Source organism: Bos grunniens, chromosome 4, assembly GCF_055505025.1.
Source record: "Bos grunniens cultivar Pamir isolate PY7600 chromosome 4, Bosgru_T2T1.0, whole genome shotgun sequence".
Lineage (NCBI taxonomy): Eukaryota > Metazoa > Chordata > Mammalia > Artiodactyla > Bovidae > Bos > Bos grunniens.
In genome coordinates, this window is record NC_141168.1 from 73,193,488 (window position 1) to 73,217,624 (window position 24,137).

The 24,137-nt window shown below is 46.8% G+C and overlaps 1 protein-coding gene and 1 long non-coding RNA gene across 6 annotated transcripts in view; one reads left to right on the forward strand and one right to left on the reverse strand.

Annotated features, from left to right (window-relative positions):
- LOC147374370 (uncharacterized) overlaps window positions 1–24,137 on the forward strand; it is a 103,002-nt gene that overhangs the window by 30,170 nt on the left and 48,695 nt on the right. The window lies entirely within an intron of this gene.
- Window positions 1–24,137, reverse strand: part of CDHR3 (cadherin related family member 3) — a 68,728-nt gene that overhangs the window by 17,176 nt on the left and 27,415 nt on the right. The window contains exons 5-9 of the mRNA XM_086396914.1: window positions 15,146–15,240; window positions 14,304–14,408; window positions 8,884–9,032; window positions 7,854–8,043; window positions 1,202–1,373 (exon numbers count right to left, since the gene is read on the reverse strand). Of these exons, the coding sequence (XP_086253040.1) occupies window positions 1,202–1,373; window positions 7,854–8,043; window positions 8,884–9,032; window positions 14,304–14,408; window positions 15,146–15,240 (711 nt within the window). The remainder of the gene's footprint in view (window positions 1–1,201; window positions 1,374–7,853; window positions 8,044–8,883; window positions 9,033–14,303; window positions 14,409–15,145; window positions 15,241–24,137) is intronic.

The window sequence follows — 24,137 nt, forward strand, 5'->3', positions numbered from 1 at the left end:
TTAATTGAACTGACATTTTCATATACTGTTGGTGTACATGTAAATTGCAAAACCTTTCTGAAAAGCATTTTGCCCATAGAAGGAGCTTTAAAAAGTTATGTCCATACCCTTACTCACTACTAGAGGACTTATTTGATAGAATTTATCAAGAGACAGAATCTATGTTTAAAGATGTTCATCAAGCACTATTGTCCAGCATAGGCTCAAGTAAGTTGAAGAGAAACGTGATACAGAATCCTACATGCAGGGCTATTTCCATCATTTAGAATATTTATGGATATATGTATAGACTATATATAAAGTTCATGCACAGGGAAGCAGACAAGAAGGAAACATATCAACATGTTAATAGTGCTTATTACTGAATAGTAATGCTTTCCTGTGTTTCCTAGTATAGTAAACATGTATTAATTTCTTAAACAGAAAAATATAGAAGTTATTTTTATTTGATGTGATGAATAAAATTGGTATAACTCTTGAGGATGGGAAGTGAAGAAGGGGGTAGATGAGATGATGGCTGGTGGGCTGCTTGTTCTTCCTGAGGCTTTATCTCTGGTGCAAAGACCACCTCCCCCATCAAGACCACTCCCTTTAAGATCCCCACCTCCCCTGTCCTTCTATCTTTCTCCTTCTTTGTCCCCACAACCGTTCGGTGGGAACCTTGTTGTGAAGGATCTCACACAGCTCACTGAGACCCGCCTTTCATGCCCATGTTCCTCCATTTCTGTGTTGGCCCCCATGGAGATACTCCTCTTTTTTCTTATCCTCCTTTGGGTCTCCCATGGTCCTACAGTGTAGAATTTAGCAAGACACGCTCATGACCCCAGGCCCTGCTCTCTCTCAGCTCACACCGCTATGGCCAGGAAGGAGCCCTGAAACAAACAAGAGTGCTTGAGCCCAGAGGAAACAGAGGTGACTGTGGAGGCAGCTAACCAGACGCACAGGCGGCCAACTGCGGGCCACGCGAGAGAGAATCCAACCCCTAGCACCCCGGGCATAACCATGCATAACAAACAATTCCTGCAACTTGGGTAAAATAAAGAACAAATGGGGAAAACAGAGTCACTGTCAGTTTGTCAGTTACAGTCGGTCGGAGAGGAAGTTACCTCGGAAATTTCTCTCAGTGGGGCAGCAGGAGCACTACGCATGTTAGACCAACCTCCCCAGTGCCCTCTCGATGATGCAATGCCCATTAACTGACCACGATTTTCCCAGAGCCAGCTGGATCCTGTAGAAACCTGCTGCCTCTCCCCACTCCAGATGGCGTGGTGAAGTTGAATCGGTTGTTTGGTGCTTCGCTGTCATCATCAAAGCAGAACTTGTTCAGGTCCAGAAGCGACGTCCCCCTGGCTGCTCTCTCAGGCACCATAATGCTGGCAAAAAGACACGATTCAATATTTTCCCCAACAAATGGTGACTGAGTGTTCCTTCTAACATAGGCCTTAGGCTAGACAGCCTGACTTTCATTTCAACTGAAAGCAAGTCTGTGGTTAAGGCACTACCCGCCCAACTGGTGTCCCCACTCTGCTCTTGCCTCCTTTCAGAAGATTCTTAGCACAGCAGCCAGAGGGAGCCTGTGAAAAGTGTCATCAGATCATGCCCCTTCTCTGCTCCTAAATCCCAAAAGGCTCCTTATTTCATTCCAAGCCCTAACTCCGATCTAGAGCATCTTTCATGATGTGTACCTACCACTCACCCCTACCCCTTACCTGTCTGAGCTCATCTACGAACTCTTCTTGTTCATGGTCCTTCTGCCCTGGCCTCCCTATGCTCCTGGACACTTCCTGGGCCCTGGCCTCAGGGCCACTGCAGTTACTGTGCAATGTTCCTCCCACAAATGTGCACACTGCTTGCTGTTTCTCTTTCTTTAGTCTTGAATCAAATGGCACCTTTTCAGGAGGCTCCCTGGCTACCCCATCTAGAATGTCAACACCCCTTGCCCATTGCTCCCTCTCCCCTTCCCTGCTTTACGTTTAAAGCTTGGCACTTCTTTTTTTTTCAATACACTTATATAGTTTACTTACTTATCCTGTCTATTACCTGTCCCGTTCCCCCGACCCCTGGCTCCAAGAATGTAAGCTCCACAAGGGTGAAGATCTTTATCTGCTTTGTTCTTGGCATGCTCAGGAAATACTTGTTGAATGAATGAATGGTAGCTTATGGGACTAGTATAGGAGTGAAGAAGAATATAAGAGAAATATAAATTCTGTCCCTGCCTGCAGGAGTTGATAATCTGATTGGAGGAGATCCCTATACCCCTACACCCCTCCACACCCATGCTTAGAAGATTAGAAATTCCTCTACTTGTGTTCTCATGACTTCAAAGGCATAGAAGGTCCTCCTGACACCTTAGCATCATTCATTCAATAGAGGCTTATTAAGGTTGGAATTCTGAGTCCCAATCTCAGTTCACTCCTGGAGCGAGGCAAATATTAATAACATGCAAATGAGCAAAGCTGCCGCCAAACTCAGAGCCGTCTGGTCAAGCCCAGCTTGGAGTGGAAGACTCTAAAGAAGTGTGGTTAGCACCTCCAGGCTTCAGTTCATTGAGTGTCTTCATGTGTCTCCAGGTTTCAGTTTTTCCCTCTGGAAAATGGACTTGTCAGTTAGCTTCTGCTACAAAACAAACCAGCCCAAAACCTAGGGGCTTAAAACAATGGGCACTTATTCTTTCTTACAACACTGTTGGTTATCCATTTACTTTTGGTTCTAGTCCTGCTTGGCTGGTCTCTCCAGTCACTGATGGCTGGCTGGGGACTGATGCTCCCGGAAAGCCTCACTCACATCTCTGGTGGGAAGGTGGGTGGTTTCTGCTTTGTATTGTCTCTCATCCTCCAGGAGGCTAGGCTGGGCTCTTCTCATGGAGATCTCAGAAAATGCTCCTTCCAAAAGTTGCAAGTGAGGGCAAGTCCCAATGCTAACACTTTTCAAGCCCCTTCCGTGCCATGTTTGTGAATGTTCTGATGGCCAAAGTAATTCACCTAGTTAAGTCCAGATTCAAGGAGTAGAAGGAGATACCCATCTTTCAGAGGGAGGAATGGCAAAATCACACTGCAAAACAGCCTGTGTATAGGCAGAGAGGAATTTGTATGAGCGCTGTTTCTTTTTCTTTCTTTCTTTTCTTTTTTCTGTACCTACCACAATCGTGTTTTGCCTTGGGCAGAATTTCTTATAAAAATATATTGTGGCTGTCATGAGAATGTGCCTGGAAGACTTTCAGCTGAGGGAACATAATGGACCGCAGATCCCAGATGCTGGGCTCTAAAACCCATTGCTGGATTTGCAGTGAGGTCATGTGCCAATGACAGGGCAGGACAGAGATACTAGGCAGACTCATTCCTGTCCCGTGACAGCTGACTTTGGCTCCTGGACTCCCCATTGCCCTAGCCAAGTTCATGGACTGCATAGCTGACTAGAACATTCTTACCCACGCATCCTCCCTTGTTCCTTTACTCAGGTCAGACTTGCATCGCGATCTGATGGCTCTTGCAGCCTAACCTAGCTCTGTCCCCATCTTCTCCCGTAGGCATTTCCACTAATAAGAGCCTTGCACCTTTAATCCTGTCTTGGCATCTTGTTCTCGGAGCATCAACATGAGTTAAATTCTCTGATCCTCTGTACTATCACTTCTCTCTGCAACCAAATTATGCTGCTTTCTACCTTCCACATTAGCTCTTCATGGCAGCTAAAATTGGCTCAGCAAACATGGAGCCAAGTCTGACGGCAAGCATGGTCTTGGGCTGCTGAAGATAACTGGGTTTGCTTCCGGGAAAGTGGTCTTTCTTGCAGGTGTAACTACATTTCCATGATGCCACCATGGGCAAAGATCACCTCTGTATCTCATCCGGACAGGAGTCCCAGCATCTCTGCTCCTATCTTGATTGCATGATGTCCTGGATGCTTAGAACAGATACTGTCTGTTAAATACCAACTCTATGCATCCTACCAAACTTTAAAAACTCTGTCTTTCATCCTCTCATCACCAAGAGGTTTGTATTCTTGTCCCCATTTTACAGATGAAGAATGACTGGTTCAGAGTAATTTCAAGACCTATCCCAGAAAGCTGATACATCTACGCAGTATCCTCTATTGTTGGTGTAAAGAGTCACAGTACATTTTACTTTAAGTTCCATCAGTGACTCTCCAGGCCCTAAAGGGTTCAGAATATGAGCTCTGAGTACCAGTCTGCAGAAGCCAGGAGGCTGCAATCATGCAAAGACTCTAGGGTCCTGAAGCCAGACATTTCACGCCCTCCAAAAAAGGCCTTCACATTCAGTTGCTTAGGGCCACCTGGCATGTTCTTTTCATTCTCTCCTGCCACTTGGTATTTTTCCCCTAAACGCATGACTTGGAACACCACTCCCCCTCATTCATCACTCCCTGCCTCAAAGGCAGGCTGCCCTCACTCCCAGTCATCTGACCATGGTTCCTTCCCCACGCAGAGGTGACAGGCCCAGCCGCCTTATAAGTCGTCGACCTCCTCCGCCTACGGCTCACAAACAGCTTTCCAAGCGCTTTCAGCCAAGTGCCTGACAATTTACAACCAGAGTGGGGCTGTCACGGCGCCTTTGATGCCTCCATTGGGGCCATGGGCTCATTCATCACCAGCCTGGGAAAGCCGCAGGGGCTGTTTCTATCTCTGGGCTGCCCGGACCCACGGGGGTGGCGGGAAACACGGCACAAAGCCACTTGCCTCTTTGGATCCCTGGGCAGCTTGGCGCCCTCCCACCCTCTTCTACCTGAGTTCCCAAACCCCACTGCAGGGTCTGCACCAAGATCCCTGAAGAAGGAATGCACATTCAGAGGCGAGGCTGTCAGAGCCTGTGGCAACACTGATTCTGTCGTTTGGTTCAGTTTTGATCTGATAGTGTTTTTCCGGTCTGGTGTGGTGGGAATGGAGAACATACCAAGCATGGGAGGACGGTGGGTGACGCAGTCCAGGGTTTCCCAGCCCCCGGAGCGTGCAAATGAGGCTGGGGTTTGGGAGTAAAAACTTCCACTTCCAAGACGGCAGAAGAAGGAGCCCTTTTGTTGCCCGTCCTCATGCTCTGGCTTTCGAGGAGAGACTGTAGGTTACGCCTGCTGGAAAAGCCCAGAGCCCTTCTGGAACCTTGTTTGGAGTTATCTTTAGTAAAAAACACAGTTAGCTCAGTTCCTGGCTGGTGTTGACCTTCAAGGCTCATTTGGAGAGAAGATTATCAAGAAGAGGACTCTGTGTGGGCTTGTCTGGACAGTCTAGGATATTCAAAATGTGATTTTACCAGCTAATATGGAATGCAGTCTGCAAACTGCCATCTCACACATCAGGGGACTCTGTACTGCAGGAAGCCACAGGATACACTTATCAGAAATGCACTGAGGGGAGAAAATTGACCAGGAAGACTGGAGCTAGCACAGCCTCTCCAGTCATTGATACCCAGAGTTCTTACTCTTCAAGCGTCTTCCCCCACCTCTCAGGGCAGGAGAACAAAGGAGAAAGCAGGAGGGTCTAGAAGAGCAGGACATGAGGAAGAGAATTTCCCAAGATGCACTGGAGCTACCCAGTAGCCTTAGCATAGATTTAGATTCACAAGAAACTGAGAGTGTAAAGTTTATGGATCATCTCTACTGCATTCCAGGGACCAAACTTCTCTTAATAGAGGTGGGTTTGATTTATGTAGAAAATGGTGTGAAAGTCCAGTCCTAACTATCTAAGACAACTGTTTCCACCCATCAAACAGATTCTGCTGTTGGGGTTGGGTTAGAACTTGTCACATGTTCAAGGCTATTATTGATTTGATAGGGGCCTCAGCAAGAAGCAGATGGCAAATTAGGATAATTCTGGGAGGTTTAGTCGGAGAAGGCAATGGCACCCCACTCCAGTATTCCTGGAAAATCCCATGGACGGAGGAGCCTGGTAGGCTGCAATCCATGGGGTCGCTGAGGGCCAGACACGACTGAGAGACTTCACTTTCACTTTTTACTTTCATGCATTGGAGAAGGAAATGGCAACCCACTCCAGTGTTCTTGCCTGGAGAATCCCAGGGACGGGGGAGCCTGGTGGGCTGCCGTCTATGGGGTCGCACAGACTCGGACACGACTGAAGTGACTTAGCAGCAGCAGGGAGGTTTAGTAAAGGAACTATTACAGTGTGTACACAGGGTACATGAAAACCTCAAAGGATGGTGCAGTATCTCAGGCTAGGAAGAATGGACCTCCCTTTCCACTCCTAGGCCTGGAGGAGCCAGAGGGAGTAGTTCCTAAAACCAGAACCAGGGACAGAAGGTGCTGTGTGCAGGGGGCCACCTTATAGGAACGGAGACCTTCAGGAGGTGAAGGGGCGCATTCAGCTAACCGGAGGGAGGAATCTGGAGGATAAATACCCGGACTTCTATCTCCCCCCTCATTCCAGGGCTTCCCATGAGCCAATTGGAAGCTGCAAGGCAAGGGAGCCGTTGATATCCATGGAAGTCAGCCTCCTGGTGAACAGAGCAGGGTGGGGAAGGCTGGAGGCTGGATTTGAAGAGGCGAATAGCGTCTAGAACAGGGTTTAACTGTTTTGATATCAGACTCAAACCCACTTGATTCTTAGCATTATGCTGGGTATACCAATGAGGAAAATAGGGGGACATTTGAGAAGCATAATACAGGAGTTTGTATTTCTATTGCTTACCCAAGACAGTCTTTGTCCAGGGTCCTTTGTCCTTTGCACAACCACACTATGTATTGGGACTGTGTCCAAAGTCACCTAGAGCTTAAAAGTGAACCTCAAAACCCATCAAAGATAAACTCAGAGTGAGACTATCTCACTGGGGACATCTGAAAGGGAGACCAGCTCTGGTGTTCAGCCTTGCTCCAGACACAGGACACTCCCTCAGCAAGCGTCACTGCCCTCCCAACTCCAGGAGGGACCACCTTCAGACTCTGAAGAAATGGGAGACTTGCTATTAAGAAACCACAGAAATGAAGCTAATCTGGGGAGCTATTCATCTTGTGGTATTTAGACAAAATAGTTAGTGGAAAGACGGTTGCTGCTGTTGTTGTTCAGTTGTTCAATCGTGTCTGACTCTTTGCAGCCCCATGGACTACAGAACGCCAGGCCTCCCTGTCCCTCATTATCTCTTGGAGTTTGCCCAAGTTCATGTCCATTGAGTCAGTGATGCTATCTAACCATCTCATTCTCTGCTGCCCAGAAAGATGGTACTGTTTTCCAAAAGGCATATTAACTCAAAATCACAGGGGACTTTATTTAAAAATAATGGTGAGTAGATTGTGAGACAAAAAGCAGGTCAAAATATCCAAAAGAACTTGTATCCCACTTGTATCTGCCTTTCCCCTCTTCTCTGCTGCCTTTTGTTTACAGGCAATTAAGTTGTGTAAAGTGAATTAGATGCTTTGTTTTAAGTAAATACTTGGTTTGATTTATTCATATTACTGATGGCGTGCTTCTCTGGGAGCTCCTAGTTACTGGTCCTAAGTCTGAATTATCTATTATAACTGCTAACCCACAGTACGGTCTTGCCATGAGTCCGAATAAATAAAGAAAAGGCAGAGTCCAGAGAGGGTCTGAAAAGTCCTGTGGACCTGTCACCAACGAAGATGAACGTGTTGTAGAGGAGAGCAAAATAAAAGTATTTTTTAACAGAGTAAGGAAATGGAGAAGGGAGATACAAAGAGGAAAGAAAATGAAAGAGAGAGGAGAAAAAATGGTGAGGAAGGAAAATTTCTCACCGAAAGAGATAGTTCAAATCAACTTATTTTATTGAGCATGTCTCCAGTGCCCATGATCCTTCAGTCCCTGCCAGACTATAGCAGAGGAGTCAAGGGCCCCTAAAAGGGGTGACGTGACTGCACGTGTCTCAGAAGGCAAATACCTGAAGGTGAACTTGGTGCATGTCGAGGGGTTGTCATTAATGTCTTCCACAGTGAAGGTTATCTGCTTGCGATTCTCTTGACCCCCGGAGGGTCTATCCTTCACCAGAACCTCCAGAGATATGATGGGATTTTGTCTTAATTCGCCTGCATCTCGGTCTATTCTGCGTGCCACTTGGATGGCCCCAGTCACTAAGAAAGCAAAGGTCAGAACATGGAGAGAAATGAAGAGTCAGAGACAGATGAAGACTTGGAGTAAACTGGAAAAGAACGTTTTGATGTGAGGACTGGCTTACAAAGAAAATATCCTCTACATACATACAAAAAAAAAAAAAAAAAAACCCTTATGTAAGTTCCTGTCTTGGACATTGATTGGTCTGGGTTCTCTGTTTAGGAGGCTTCAGGGTTAAATAAAATGCCCTTTTAAAATGAATTTCACCTGTTTCTACTTTTTGTGGCCCCTAGAGACTTAAAAATTACAAATCTGACTTCTATTCTGTTTCTTTTGGACAGTGCTGATCTGGGTTCTCTGTTTAGGAGGCTTCGGGGTACCCTCACAATAGTGAACTCATTTGCCCCTAGACACCCACCTGCCTCAAAGGGGAAGTAGTGATACAGCTGTCGCACAGGACCCTGTTCAGTGACCCCCAACCCCTAGGCCAGCTGCTTTTAGTACACCATTATAGGAAATTCCCTGCTGGCCCAGTGCTTAGGACTCTGTGCTTTCACTGCTGAGGGCCTGGGTTCAATCCCTGGTCAGGGAACTAAGATCCAGCAAGCCATGAGGTGCAGCCACAAAAACATACCTATTACTCCAATAATTTGTAATAGTCTATAGGGAGTTGGTGATGGACAGGGAGGCCTGGCGTGCTGCGATTCATAGGGTTGCAAAGAGTCGGACATGACTGAGCGACTGATCTGATCTGATCTGATACATATAAAGGCATGCCTCAGACCAAAAGAGAAAATATTTGTAAAACAAGCCAAATGGCTGAATTAAAGAGTGCACAAGGATGTATGTGTTTGACTTACACTGATTGATCATGAAATAGCTGTTGACAGTAGTGATGCTATAGAGAAGGAAGCTGGTAAAACCTCTGTCATCAGGGTCCTCCGCTGTGATATGGGCCACGATGATTCCTGGACTCAGCTCCTCAGGAATCGTGTACATGTGCGTCAGGCTGGAACAGAATTTCAGCAGACATGGCTAATTTTCAGGGGCACAGGAGGGTGGAGTCTGGGAGGTGGGTATTTTGGTTCAAGCTAAATATAGCGCTGAGCTGTTGGAATTGCATCAACGTTGTTTGGGAGGGAGAACTCAGCAGCTGAAAAAGAGGGGTGACTGCCTTTTGTGTTTCCAAAGATCACGTCCCTGTGGATGCAAAGAAGTCACCACGCTGTGATGGCAGTGATTTATATCGGCTTCAGTCCCTGCCTCCACGCAGGCCTGATGCCATTTCAGATCAGTCTCAGCATTCACATCTTTTAAAATAAGGATCGTTGGCCTGTCCAGCTGTCTTCTCTTCTCCCAATATGTGTGCAGAAGTCCCCTAAATTCTTTTGAAAATCCCTCTGGACGTAATATCCAAAGCTATGGTTTTCTGACACCCATCCCATAGCTGCTGCTAGAGGTTCACAATAAATTGTGAACCTTCTCTGTTCTAGTGCCTCTGCTCACTTTTTAGTTCTTTTTTTTTTTTGGCCGAGGAGGCAGAATTCACGCACAGAACATGTATGCTTGTCCAAGTTGTGTTAACCATGAGGTCAGTTCTCTGAAGGGAGACATGAGCCCCCCGCCAGAAGCCAAGGTCAGCACACTGCCCTCCAAGGATGACTTCTTACAAGGTAACCCCAAATTACCAACTTACCCACCTTCCTCAGACTTCTACTGCCTTGCAACAAGACAGATAGGTTTGAAGTGTTAACTGCACAACTCGGTAATTGAGTAATTTTGCATGTGCCAAGGGAGGCTTATTGTTTAAAATAACTCTGCAGAAAGTCCTTTTGTGGAGGAAAAATCACTTCTGTGGGGCAAATAGTCATCTCTAGTTTCCTGGTCTCCTAAATTTGGGTTTTCCCACGCGGGAGCTTCTCTAAGAGGGGAATACTATAGCCCGTATCTAAAGGATTGAATTCCTTTCATGAGCTCAGAATGCCTCTGTGGTTTCATGCCATCATCTGCAGGGCCAGAGGGAGGAGAAAGGGGAGGGGACCTCTGGGGGAGTCAGAGGCAAGCCCTCCCAGGCCAAGCTTCTCCCCAGATCCTGGGCCTGCCTTCACTTGTGGGGTGACCCCCTGAAGGCTCACTCCACTGTTGGGGCAGTAATCTTGTTCAGGCCAAGAGGCCACCCCAGGGCTCTGGACCTCTCACCACTGGTGGTCCCACAGAAGCCACCGTTCATCCATTTATTGGCTGGACACAGCTCATTCTCAGGGAAACTGTGCCACCCACTGGGGTCCAGGGATGGACAAAGTTGGTGTGGCCAGGGAAGCAGGGGTGGCAGGAACCAACAGCAGAGACAGAGGGGAAAGGGATTCTGCTCTGGCTTCTCAGGCTGCACTAAGTCCTTATTCTACTGTGTGAGAGCCCCTGTTTCTAACATGTTGGGTTGTTTGAGGGGGATGCTACATTGAGGGGGTTCTGTTAACTTCCAACAAAGAGGTTGCTAAGACAACCATGCTACCTTCACAGCCTCACCCTTGCTACCCCAAATGTGGTCCCTGCCTTTCTAACCAGCTTCCTGAGGATGCGGCGTCTGCAGACAGACCTCTAGCCCCTCACTGAATTAGGATCCACATTTTCAAAGATACCCAGGAAATGTGTATGCACTTTAAAGTTTGAGAAAGACTACCTGTGCAAGGAATTGGGCTTCCCAGTGGTGCTAGGGGTAAAGAACCTGCCTGCCAGTGCAGGAGACATAAGGGTGGTGGGTTTGATCCCTGGGTTAGGAAGATCCCCTGGAGGAGGGCATGGCAACCCACTCCAGAATTCTTGCTGGAGAATCCCATGGAAAGAGGAGCCTGGCAGGCTACAGTCCATAGGGTTGCAAAGAGTTGGATACAACTGAAGCAACTTAGAACAGATGCGTTGTAAGGGATCACTAGAGGGAAAAGCCACATGTTCCCAGCCTCTCATAGAACAGACAGGAAATCCCCTTCCTCCCAGACTCCTTTTTTTTTTCCTAAGACAGTGGTTCTCAGCTGTAGGTGATTCTGTTGCTTGTCACAACTAGAGGAACGGCTGCTATTGGCATGTAGTGAGTAGAGACTAGGGATGCTGCTTAACAACCTGTGATGCCCAGGACAGCCCCACCACAGAAAGTATCCTTCTTGACATGTCAGGAGTGCAGCTGTTTAAGACCCTGTTCTGTGGGCTCATCTAGTCCAGGCTGGGTGCTCCAGGAACTCAGGTCCCATGAGGAAGACTGATCAGGCTATTGGTGAAGATACAATTACCCAGATATAACATCCTTTCCTTGGCTGACTTGATACTGAGCCTGGCAGAAGATAAAATCTGTGGTTTATTTGGCTTGAGGATCCAAGGCCCAAGTGTGTATAAAATATCACTTAACTTAGAAGTGTCACCCTGAGACCACAGTAGAGATCTGCTAAATGCACTAAAACCAGGACCCTGGCAGTTCCCTGATAGGGGAAGCTCTGATATTACCACTCCCCATACTCTTCTCTCCATGACACTGGCTCACCAGAGCCTGGGCCCATGGCCACACTCAGGGGAAAGGTTGTGAATCCGGGATGACCTGAGATGGTGTCTTTTAAGCCTCTGAATTGTGTCTACACTATCTGGCACCAGGTTGAAAGGACTGTAAGTGAATGCAAAAGGGGTGGGCAAAAAATAGAAAGACCCCCCTGCCCGACTCTAAAACAAGGATCTCTGCAAAAATATAGAGCACTCTGCCTTTGATGTAGCTGGTGAATGTAAGTCAGGTACTCTTATACTCAGCTGCCCAGCTTTCATAATGGCAGCATCCTGGAGTGCATGTTGAGAGTCCAGGAAACACTGAGACATTTGTCACCATCCAGGAGTACAATGGTGAGACATTTTCAACAACAGAAATAGTACTTGCATCGATTGTGTTCATTGCAGAACCTTAACAAACAGTCAAGAGAGGAGAGTTGCTTCCCCATTTTGCATTTCTACTTCATACTCAAACTCAGTCTACTCAAGTCCATTTGAGAAATTAATTGTGTTAATACTGAACTAAATAACTTATGTTTAGTCTCAAGTTTCCATTAGTCATGAATGGATATAAGAGTTGAACCATAAAGAAAGCTCAGCACCAAAGAATTGATGCCTTTGAACTGTGGTGCTGAAGAAGACTCTTGAAAGTCCCTAGGACTGCAAGGAGATCAAACCAGTCAATCCTAAAGGAAATCAACCCTGAACATTCATTGGAAGGACCGCTGCTGAAGCTGAAGCTCCAACACTTTGACCACCTAAGGTGAAGAGCTGACTCATTGGAAAAGAGCCTGATACTGGGACAGATTGAGGGTAGGAGGAGAAGTGGGCGGCAAAGGACGAGATGGTTGGATGGCATCATCAACTGAATGGACATGAGTTTGAGTAAACTCAGGGAGACGGTGAGGGACAGGGAAGCCTGGTGTGCTACAGTCCATGGAGTCGCAGAGTCAGACATGACTGAGCGACTGAACAACAACAAATGTTTAGTCCAAGCACTGATTTGGGGAAAAAGAAGTATCATGGTTCAAGGGAACCAGGAAACCCTCAAAGACAGTATCTAGTTTGAAACTGAGCAAACCTGTTGAAGGAGCAGATGGCTGAGGGACTAGGTTGGCTCTAACTGAGCAGCCACCCTGCCCCCTTCTAGATCACAAGTCCTTCTAGACCACAAGCTCTTGCAGACCCATCCCTACCAACATCCAGGGGAATACTCTGAAAGAAAGTCGACTATTTTTTCAAAAAAATGTTTAGACAGTCACATAGTTCATGCTTCCTGTCTGGGATGGAGCCTAACAGGTTCAACTCTCAAACTGAAAGTAAGAACCAGAGTTCCAGAGCCATCTCTGGGGGCCTCACCAAACAGCCAAGGTCATGTTCTCTTTGCGCAGAGGCGAACTGCTTTATTTTGAAAGACATAGTTCAAACCAGATGTCCTACAAGTTCTGTCCTGTGGGTGAACTTGATAGTCTGCTTTCCCACCTCACAGACTGGGAAGGGGATCACAGAACGTGTCAGCTCCAGCCCCACCACCATCACCTTCCTCTGGGGATCACTGATGAATCCGCATTGCCATGTTGGTCAATACTTGAGTCCGAATCCAGGCTGGGATGTCACAACTGTTTATAAGCTGCCTGTACTGTGCTCCTGCAGAAGCCTGTCAGCAGGAATGTACTGAGTCATCCTTCTGAGCTTAACCTGGCAACAGGCATGGATGGGAAGTATTTCATGGGAGTATCTCTGCTGCTGTTCCCTTCACATTGACACCCAGCATCTGGGCTATAGACTGTGATAATATCCAGAAGTTTCACAACTGTGATGTGTTTTGCCAAAAGGCACTGTTAGCCTGTGAGTGGCTTTAATACCTCAATCTCAGAATACTTTGCAAGCATTCTACATAGTTCTGGGGCCCAGTGGCTTTTTGTTGGTGGGATCTCCTGAGCTGAATTTATTCCATGAATACAGTGAACTGAGGCAGAGCATTTTGCCAGTTTCCTTATGGTGGTTTTTGAGCCTGGCTCAGAAACTGGGGCAGGCAGAATTTTGTAACCAGTAAGTCAGGCTGTTTGCAGAGTCATATGCTAGCTCAGAATCCCACCTCCCTCTCCTAAATCCTCCTATGGGTGACAGGCTCTGGTCTCCCTTTTGTGCCTACGCTACTGCCGGGCACACTCCCACAGGCTGTCTCCACCAGATTCAATTCCTCATGTCAGCTGGGTGGAGGAGCTGCCAGACACAGGTCCTGGATCCACCACAGCAGGAAGAAACTCAGAGCACCCAGCAGTGAGCAGATCCCTTAGGCATCATCAAAACAGCCCTTCCCTCAGTCAGAGACAATGGTATCCCAAGAGTGGAAAATGATATCCCAAGAGGAAGAAAAGTGTCTGGACTAATGACATTCTCTAGGGTTGTGCTCTTACTAACGGTGAGTGCTTTATCCTATGAGTACCTCATATTTACCTTCTACACGTGCCCATTGGCAGGCCTTGCACAAAGCCAAGGCGTGTGGCCCCCACCCCCTCCCCAACATCCTCAGAATCCCATGGTGCACATGTCTTCAGGCTGTGGAGGCAGGGGAACTGAGGTGGAAGGTGGGAGTCCAGAGGCCCAGGTAAAGGACCCTGATGGTCTGGAGCCTCTTCCCTCTCCTTTTCCCTCTCCTCCAGGCAGGGCAAGGGGCAGCCCTCCACCGGGGATGAAATGAGTCTGAAGAGACTTGGCCACTTGAGGCCCCTCCCCATGCCCCGAGGCCTACTTGGTGAAGCGTGGGATCTCATCATTGATGTTCACGATGTTCACGTGCAGCTCCGTGGATGCTCCGAGTCCTTGACTATCTCTCACTTCCACGATGAGATGATAACTGTCAGGAAACAGCCCAAGTCAGGCAGGGAGTCAAGCTTTGCTGACACTACCACAAATGAGGTGGAGGGAGTGGGGGAAGTGTCTTTCCCCTTTCTGGCCACCCCCTCTCCAGATGCCCCTGCAGAGTTAGACCTTCTTCGCTCATCTCTAAGACCCTTCCATTCCTCATCCTACAGTTACTGTCCGTGGCCCCATCTCACGCTGTCCACGTTGCACAGTCTGTCCTCATCCTTCTTCATGACATCCCAGCAAAGTGCCTCTACACCTACATAAAGAAACCAAGGCTGCCGCAGATGAAGTAACTAGCCCTGCTTTTCACACCTGGTGCAGAGCCCAGAGCCAAACCCCAAGACCTCTGTGTTTGCATCCTTGAACCCTGGCCTCTTCTCACCTCCTTCCTCAGAGGCCTGCTTGCCTCTACCGTTTTGCTCTAATGTCAGTGGACAGCTCCGATGGTTGCCTCCCTGGAGCCAGAAGGGCATCCAAGACAATCCTCCAGATGCCCCAGGGACCCTCTCCCACACCTGCATCCCTGTGGTCCAGAGAGTAGGATTTTTGGATAGGGAAGGAGGCCTTCTGGATGATGGCCTTGTTCCCGATCCCTCTTTGGAGCTCACTACCCTCTGAACCTGGCAGCAAGGCCACAAAACACTCAGGGCCTTCCTGGCTGCACCAGGCCTGCTCTTGGACCCTCAGATAAAAGGTACTTCAAGTAAGGTCATTGGCAAAGGCTACCTGCTGTGTCCTGCTTCAAAGTCAAATTCTGTTGTGGAGAAGAGAGTCCCGTTAGCAGACATTCTGAAATTCTTTGAAGGGGAAATCAGGAGATACTAAAAAAAAAAAAAAAAAGGGAAAAAGCATAACTAAGCACACCTATGCAGCTTTCCCCAGGAAGTGAGATTGTTCACTTCACATTTTATATTCATGGCCTGTAGAACCTTTTTGATGCAACAGAATGAAGGCCCGAATGGGCAGTTCTCTGGCTTAATGGTTCTTGATTCAAGAAAACTCTGAATCAGTTGGTCTGAGTCTTTGATCCTGATCTGTAGTACCCTGACAAGCTGGCCACTGGATCCTACTTCAATTACAGACAATGCACATAAACAGCCCCCTGCTTCTGAGTCCAGCATCCTTATCCCAACCACAATATTCTCACTTCTGGCTTTTATTCAATGTCTTGGCTTTAATCAACACTGTTTCAACACAGCTCCCATGTATTAGGAAATAGGACAATCCTAAAGGAAATCAACCCTAATATTCATTGGAAGGACTGATGCTGAAGCTCCAATACTTTGGCTACCTGATGTGAAGAGCTGATTCATTGGAGAAGACCTTGATGCTGGGGAAGATTTCAGGCAAAAGGAGAAGAGGGGATGACAGAGAATGAGATGGTTAGATAGCATCACCCAGTCAATGGACATGAATTTGAGCAGACTCCAGGAGATAGTAGAGGACAGTGGAGCCCGGCATTCTGCAGTCCATGGGGTTACAAAGAGTCAGACATGACTTAGCAACTGAAAAACAATAACAAAGCAAATATGATTCAGTCTCTTCCCTTAAAAGAACTTGGGACATGATGTGGTATGAAAATGTTCACAAGCATTGTTCATTGAAATGATGGCAGAGAAAAGGGAAGAGACAAGTGCAAGAGAAAATAACCTTAGCAGGTACTGGCGTCAAAGTTAGAAGCTAGCTTGGACTCTTTAACATTAGATTGCAGAGCTGTGGCAACTGGTCAAGTCTTTGTGCAAGTTGGGGAGTTGAGAGCCTGTCCTCCTTGGTTCCCAGTACTCAGCCCAGCTCTCCTGTGGGCCCCGCTGCACAGCATCACTTGCTCTGAAAGGGACACAGGCTTATTTGTTCATCCCACTAAGGGCCAGTCCATAGGAGGCCCACCCTGTCCATCCGTGGGTGCTCATCAGGATCATGGAGTCCCTTCCTTGCTCCCGTGATGAAGTCAAGAATTGGGTGAAGGCCGTGGATCAGAAGAGCTGAGTCCAAGTTCTGGATCTCACCTCAGGACCTGGGACAATTCCATTCCTTGCCTGTAGTTTAGGGATGAGACCACCAACACATGTTATGGGGAGGATTAAATCAAATGCACACAGTATAATGAAGAGGGCTGCAGCAACATGTGAGGCTTGCATATTTATAGCCATTTATTCCAAAAGGCTTTAAGGGTAGAAGGTGTCATTATTTGCAACTAGGATGAGGGACGATCCCTGATCAGATCAGAAGTGAAGGTTTTGTGACCAGAGTCACAGCCCCTGAAGTCTAGAATCAAAGGAAACGCTAGCCAAGCTTTCCAACCCAGTGATTTTCTGTGTTGTGATCGCAGCTGAGCTCCCCATAGAGAAGAGAGAATGCACAGAAAAGAGATGAAAGCTCTCCTTTGGGGCCAATATAAGATTCTAAAACCATTTTTAAGTGCTTACTTTCTGTTTATTATTTAATAACATTTTCTAGCTGTAATGAACATATTTTTAACACAAAAATTGGGAAAGACAGAAAAGTTTAAAAAAGAAAATATTAATCACCTATAAAATCTCATCATTTTCATGACTAGCCTTCTGTTCTTTTCTATGTAAACATACACTCTACAAAAAAAATTGAGATGATGTTCTAGTCAAAATCATAATATTTTGTTCTTTTGATTTAGAGATTGAGCATTTGCCCGTATTCTTGTCTTATTTTACAGCCTGGTTGGTTAATGATGATACATTCTACTGTAACAGCTTGTTTTACGAAGTCTTCCTTGCTGGTTACTTAAGTGCTTCCAACCCATTGTTAAGAGGAAATATTTGGGCAACGCCAAGGACTGCCCTTCTCTCAGTTCCTACCACACTCCCTCTCCAAATTGTATGAACACTTTGGCAGCACTCAGAGATGTGATACTTATCCCAAGCCCCCCACAGATTGACTGATGGGGCTTGCAGCTGGCAGCATGTGGAGCAGTTCTGGCTCTGTGAGCAGAGCCTTTCCTGCAGAGAATCCTCACATATCCATATATCAGAGGTCCAAGTTGAAGGTGCTAGAATGTAGGGTTCAGAGCCTGGCAAGGCATTTAGTACCTGCACCTGAATCGGTTGGCCTTTTCGCATGTGTTTTAAAAGGCTCTAGGAGATAGGTCCCCAGATCTGGTTGTTTTCCAGACAGTCGAAGTCTTGGGATACGGAGATGACAGACAGCCCTGCTCTGCTGAAGATGATGGTCAACCAAAGGAACATACAAAGAATATTTGGACCAGGTGCTCTAGGAGAGATAAATGTAGGATATGATGGGACACAGAGAAAAGACTCTTAGATCCGTCTGGAACGTGAGTCACAGGTCGGAGCCTTTGAGTCATGAAGTGGCTCTGGATCCAGACTGGAGCCAGACTACTGAATCTGAATCCTGGTTCTACCACTTTCCAGTTGTGAGAGCTTGTGCAACAAAGAGGAATACTAAGACATGCCCCATGGAGTGATCACGCAAAGTTCTAGAACAGTGCCCAGCCATGATAAGCCCTCCATGTATGCTAACTACTATTGTCCTGTTAGAATGTGGGATCCACGAGGGAAAGGGCTTCATTTTATTCACTGCTCTATCCCTGTGCCTAATACCTAGTAGATGCTCAATAAATATTGGTTAAATATTGGGACTTTATTCTAGCCTTTTCCCATCATTCCCACCTTAAAGAATCTTAACAAAACAAAAAGACAACAATAACAAAAATCTTGCCAGAATGTGGGGAATTTCTTTTAAATTTTTATTAAGAGGCTGATTTCCTGGAATCCTGATTTTTTTTTCTTTTAGATCCAGGCTAATTTCCTTTATCCCTGAACTTACAAGCTTGTGTTAATGGGAATAGCAGTTTTGTACTTAGAAAGGAGATGATATCCACAGACTAAAAATATTGTGTCATGTGGCCATTTGCCAGCGACTCAGCAAAGCTTTCTGTAAAACCTGGCATTCTCTCCCCTTTTTAAAGGCTTGTTTAATCAAAGCTGCTCCCTTGATATTCATTCTTGGAAAACAGAAATTAAATAGAATGAAAGGCAGTGGCAGCCCCTCTCTGCTCCAGCACTGGCTAAGAAAAGTCCTGAGTAATCAGATCAATTCGGTGAACCAACGCTTGTCAGACAAGCTCTCTAGCCTCCCTGCAGGGAATATTCCTTTACCGCCACCCCAGGTTTCTCTATTTGCAGCCCCTTGGCAGCAGCGTTTTGCTCATGGACACAGAGCTTCGGGGTGGAGGACGTTGAGCGAGTTTCCTGCCCCATTCATCCTTTATTGTGCCACCAGTTTGAGGAGGAAGGAGGATGTGAGAGAGCTGGCCCAGTTTCCTGAAATGTCAGGCTCCCCTGGGAGGATGCGCCACCTCCGGGCTGGCTCCCCCCTCACCCCGCTGCAGTTGACGTCATGGGTGAATAATGATTCAACCTGTGCTGGTTTGCAGCCCTCGGTTGCTTCCAGGCCTGCGGTGGAATCAAGCAACAAGAATTCAGCCTTCCAACTCATAGGAACACAGCAGGCAGTTTCCAGGGGCCAGGTTTCCAGAGGGAAAGCAGGACTCTGATTCCTTCCAAGTCCGAAGAGCGCCAGTAACTTCACCAGCCACTGAGAGCATGCCTCCAAGCCCACCCAGAAGGTCCAGACAGAGCAGCCTCTTCCTACTGGGTTGGGGCAAGTTGTAAATACGACATCACAGTCCAATTATTTTTCAGTGTAAGCTGAATATTTTATAAAAGCCCCATTCCTCCCCCTTCCTCCCCAAACCAGCTCAGAGGTGGGAGGTGGCGGATGCAAGTGAGAGGGAAGGGTACCTAGGAGAAAAGAACAACTACCATAAAAAAAAAAAAAAGCCCAGTTCAAGCCCTTAACTCAGCTGGACTCAGCTTGTGTAGGTATTATCATGAGGGTGAGCTAGGTGGGTTATAGACAAGTATTTGTTTTTAAGGTGAGCCACGTGTATAAATGCAAAATGCTATAGATATACCATCCTTTACTGAGGAAGCTGCAAACCTTCCTTTCTTCTGTCAGTCTTTTTTCCCTAATCAGCCTTGGGTCCTGTTCTTTGATTCAGGCTTCACTAATCATAAGGACAACAATCCCCTTCTCTTCAAGGAAGTATCTCTCCTGATGTCTGAATAGTCATCAGTGGTGGTGTATTTGGAGTAGGAATTATCCAATTGCTATTGCTATTGCTAAGTCACTTCAGTTGTGACTGACTCTGTGCGACCCCATAGACGGCAGCCCACCAGGCTCCCCCGTCCCTGGGATTCTCCAGGCAAGAACACTGGAGTGGGGTGCCATTTCCTTCTCCAATGCATGAAAGTGAAAAGTGAAAGGGAAGTCGCTCAGTCGTGTCCGACTCTTCTCGACCCCATGGACTGCAGCCTACCAGGCTCCTCCGTGGGATTTTCCAGGCAAGAGTACTGGAGTGGGGTGCCATTGCCTTCTCCAAGGAATTATCCAATAGCACTGCTTTTTCCTTTCTTGAGCAGTCTCACAAGAACCTGGGGTGTAAAGCATTTTGCAAACACTTCTGGTGGTGACTTCTGAGTTAGGCAGATGCCTGGGGGGCAGTGAATGGGATGTATGTGTGAGGGCACCTGTTGTGGGGATGGACGTCCCTGGGGAACAGGAAGGGTGCTATCACTCAGGAAAGAAAGGAGCAGGACACCAAGGACGATTTGCCAGAAAGGGGTAGAAGGGGATGAGCAGGATCCCTTCATTCTGACTGGCATTACCTGGCCCTGGTAAGGGCCTCAGTTCCTTCCCTCGTCAGGAAATAGAATGCTGCTCAAGGCATCTTAAAAGTCCCATCCAGTGGGACCGGCAGGCATCTGACAGAAGTTGCTACCACTTTTCAGAGCCATGAGCCAGATGGAAGCAGAGAGAGAACTGCCTTCCCTGTTGCCTCTCCCGGTAGCCCAGCTGGTAGCAAGGTTATGGCTCTTTTGATTTCATCCTTTGTCTGCCCTGGTGAAGACAAAGCACATTTCACTTTATGCAGAAGTCCTTCCCTAATGGAAAGGCCAAGAGAAAGCCCCTTAATGGAGGAATTGCTGCACTAGATCACTTTGCCTCCAGCTGTGAAACTGATTAACGTTCTTTGAGTCTCTGAGGAGGCTTTGCTGCAGTCACGGTGGCCATTTCCAAGCAGCAGGGGGCGGGGAGTGTGGGAGTTGGGTGGGAGGGAGTGGGGCCCATAGAGCCTCCTTCAGGAGGTGGAGAAAGGGCAGGAGGAAATGCCAATGAATATAATTATCCACATAGGGACCATTCTGCATGTCTTTGTGTCCTGATGCTTGCCTCTGAGCCTGCTCCACCTGCACCCATCACAACACAGAAGGTGCATGGGCAGGGAAGCAAGTACTAGGTCTCAGCCATCAACCACGGGGACCTGTGATCACACAACATTTGCACTGTGGCTGGTCCAGAGAAAATGAGCTGTACATGTAAAATACAGGAGTCTGAAGACATACTATGAAAGAAGGGTGTGAAATATCTCATGAATCATTTTTATGTTGGTTATATGTTGAAAGGATAACAGTTTGGATATATTGAGGTCAACTATGCTAAAATGAATTTCACTTGTATTATTTCACCTTTTTCATTGGGCTACTAGAGCATTTAAACACATAGCACTCATTTCCGACTCACAGTCCAGCTCTATTGGGCAGTGCAGGTCCAAACAATGTGCAACCATATGCTTTAAAACTTTAAAACAGAGGGAGCAAGAACCACCATATGACCCAGCAATCCCTCTACTAGGCCTATACCCAGAGAAAACCATAATTCAAACAGACACTTGCACCTCCGTGTTCGCTGCAGCACTGTTTCCAATAGCCAGGATGTGGAAGCAACCTAAATATCCATCAACAAAGTATAACACAAAGGATAAAGGAGATGTGGTACAGTGGAATAGTACTTAGCCAGAAAAAGCAATGAAATTGGGTTATTTGCAGAGATATGGATCCACCTATAGAGTGTTACAGGGCTTCCCTGGTGGCTCAGAGGGTAACGCGTCTGCCTACAATGCGGGAGACCCAGGTTCAATCCCTGGATCAGGAAGATCCCCTGGAGATAGCAACCCACTCCAGTACTCTAGCCTGGAAAATCCCATGGATTGAGAAGCCTGGCAGGCTACAGTCCATGGGGTGGCAAAGAGTCAGACACAACTGGGCAACTTCATTTCACTATAGAGTGTTATGCAGAGTGAAGTCAGAAAAACAAATATATATTAATGCATATATGTGGAATTTAGAAAAATGTATGTGTGTGTGTGCTCAGTAGTGTGGAGCTCTTTGCGACCCTATGGACTGTAGCCTGCCAGGCTCCTCTGTCCGTGAGATTATCCACGTAAGAATACTGGAGTGGTTTGCCATTTCCTCCTCCGGGGGAATCTTCCCAACCCAGGGATCAAACCCACATCTTTTGCATCTCCTGCATTGGCAGGTGGATTCTTTACCACTGAGCTACCTGGGAAGCCTGATTTGCAAAGCAGGACTAGAGATACAGATATAGAGAGTAAATGTCTGGATGCCAAGGGGGAGAGGTGGTGTGGGAGGAATTGGAAGATTGGGATTGATGTGGGTGGATGCTAAAACGCTTCAGTGATTGGGATTGACATATATACACTATTGGTACTATGTATAAAATGGATGCCCTGTGAGAACCTACTGTATAGCCCAGGGAACTCTTCTTAATGTGCTGTGGTGACCTAAATGGGAAGGAAATCCAGAAAAGAGAGGATATATGTATGTGTATAGCTGATTCATTTTGCTTAACAATAGAAACTAACACAACACTGTAAAGCAACTCTACTCCAATCAAAATTAATTAAAAATAAAAATTTTAAATTTAAAAATAAATAAAAGGAAGGGAGCAAATACAGTGGTTTTTCTATTAGCCTCAATTTTACACAGTCTGTGACGGACACAGTTTCACTTTATTAAATTGGCCAAGGGTGGAGATTTGTTGTAAATCTCTACCCTTGGGGTTGGGGGTTCTGGAGCTGCCCTAGAACTAGCTTTTATTCATCCTTCTTCCTCTAGTTGCTGCCACCAGCAAGGTGGCTCCTGGATCCTGGAACCCACCAGGTAAGATGAAAGGTACACACCAAGCCCAGGTGTGTTGGTGTTTGCTTTAAGTCTGTGCTTGTTTATTCAGGCCAGTGGTTCTCAAAGGGCAGAGGGCATCAGAAGCACCTGGGAAGTTTGCGTTTCAATTCAGCATTGGAACAATTCAGCCTCAACAGAGGCTAGGAATCTGCATTTTTTGAAGCATCCTAAGTATGTCCGCATGTAGGGCTGGAAACACTGTCTGAGAAATACTCATTGTTGCCAGCCTTTTTGACCAGACCAGTCACACAAGGTATCTGGCAAATATGCAGATTCCCAGACCCATCCCAGACCCATAGAGTCCAAAACTCCAAGGGAGAGACCTGGGAAGTGTGGGAAATAGTATCTTAAAGCGGTGAAATAGGTCGCACAGAGAAAGACTCATATTGGATGATATCACTTATATGTGGAATCGAAAAAATACAACAAACTAGTGAGTATAACAAAAAAGCAGCAGACTCACAGATACAGAGAACAAACTAGTGGTTACCAGTGGGAAGAGGAAAGTGGGGAAGGGCGATATAGGGGGAGGGACTTAAGAGGTACAACTATTAGATATTAAATAAGCTACAAGGATGTATCGTACAACACGGGGAATATAGCTGATATTTTATAATACCTCTAAATGGAGTATAACCTTTAAAAATTATGATTCACTATATTGGACACCTGTAACATATACTATTGTACATCAATTATATTTCAATGTTAAAAAAAAAGCAGCAGTTCTTAATCTGGGTTTGCAAGAGCTCACTCAGGGTGGAGGATCAGGGTTAGAAAACCTGATGCCTGGGGCCACACCCAAGATCAGTCACATCAGACTCCTCAGGGGTGGGACCCAGATCTCTGTGCTTTTGAAAGTTCCTCTGGTGGTTTCCGGAGAAGGCAATGGCACCCCACTCCAGTGCTCTTGCCTAGAAAATCCCATGGACAGAGGAGCCTGGTAGGCTGCAGTCCATGAGGTCACTAAGAGTCGGACACGACTGAGAGACTTCACTTTCACTTTTCACTTTCATGCATTGGAGAAGGAAATGACAACCCACTCCAGTTTTCTTGCCTTGAGAATCCCAGGGACAGAGGAGACTGGTAGGAGGCCGTCTATGGGGTCGCACAGAGTCGGACATGACTAAAGCGACTTAGCAGCAGCAGCAGCTGGTGGTTTCAATTTACTGCCAAGGTTGAGAAGCACAGGTTTGGTCAATAGGAAATTAACCCATCTCCTTTCTTCTTGTAGGAAGCAAAATATGTCATTTAGTACCCTCAAGCGGCCAGAATAAAATGTCTGTGTACAAAGGTCACGGCATATTACTTCCTAGACTGTTATTACCTTTTGCTAGTCTGAGAAAGTTTCCTTCTAGATTGTATTCACTGCTCCTGCGGGCTGGCTGTGACTTTCCGTGCAGCTGTTAGTCCCAGCACAGGTGTTAAATACTTCATTAACAATTTCTGCTGCAGTGCCCCATCCCCAAACAATCCTAAACTCACTGTAGAAGCCACAGTTGCAGCCACCCAGTTCCAAGCCCCTGAAACTGCTCTCTGAAATCTTTGGATGGCATTACATTTTCTTTTAAGGGAGCAATACCCATTGTATTGGGCTTCCACAGTGGCTCAGTGGTAAA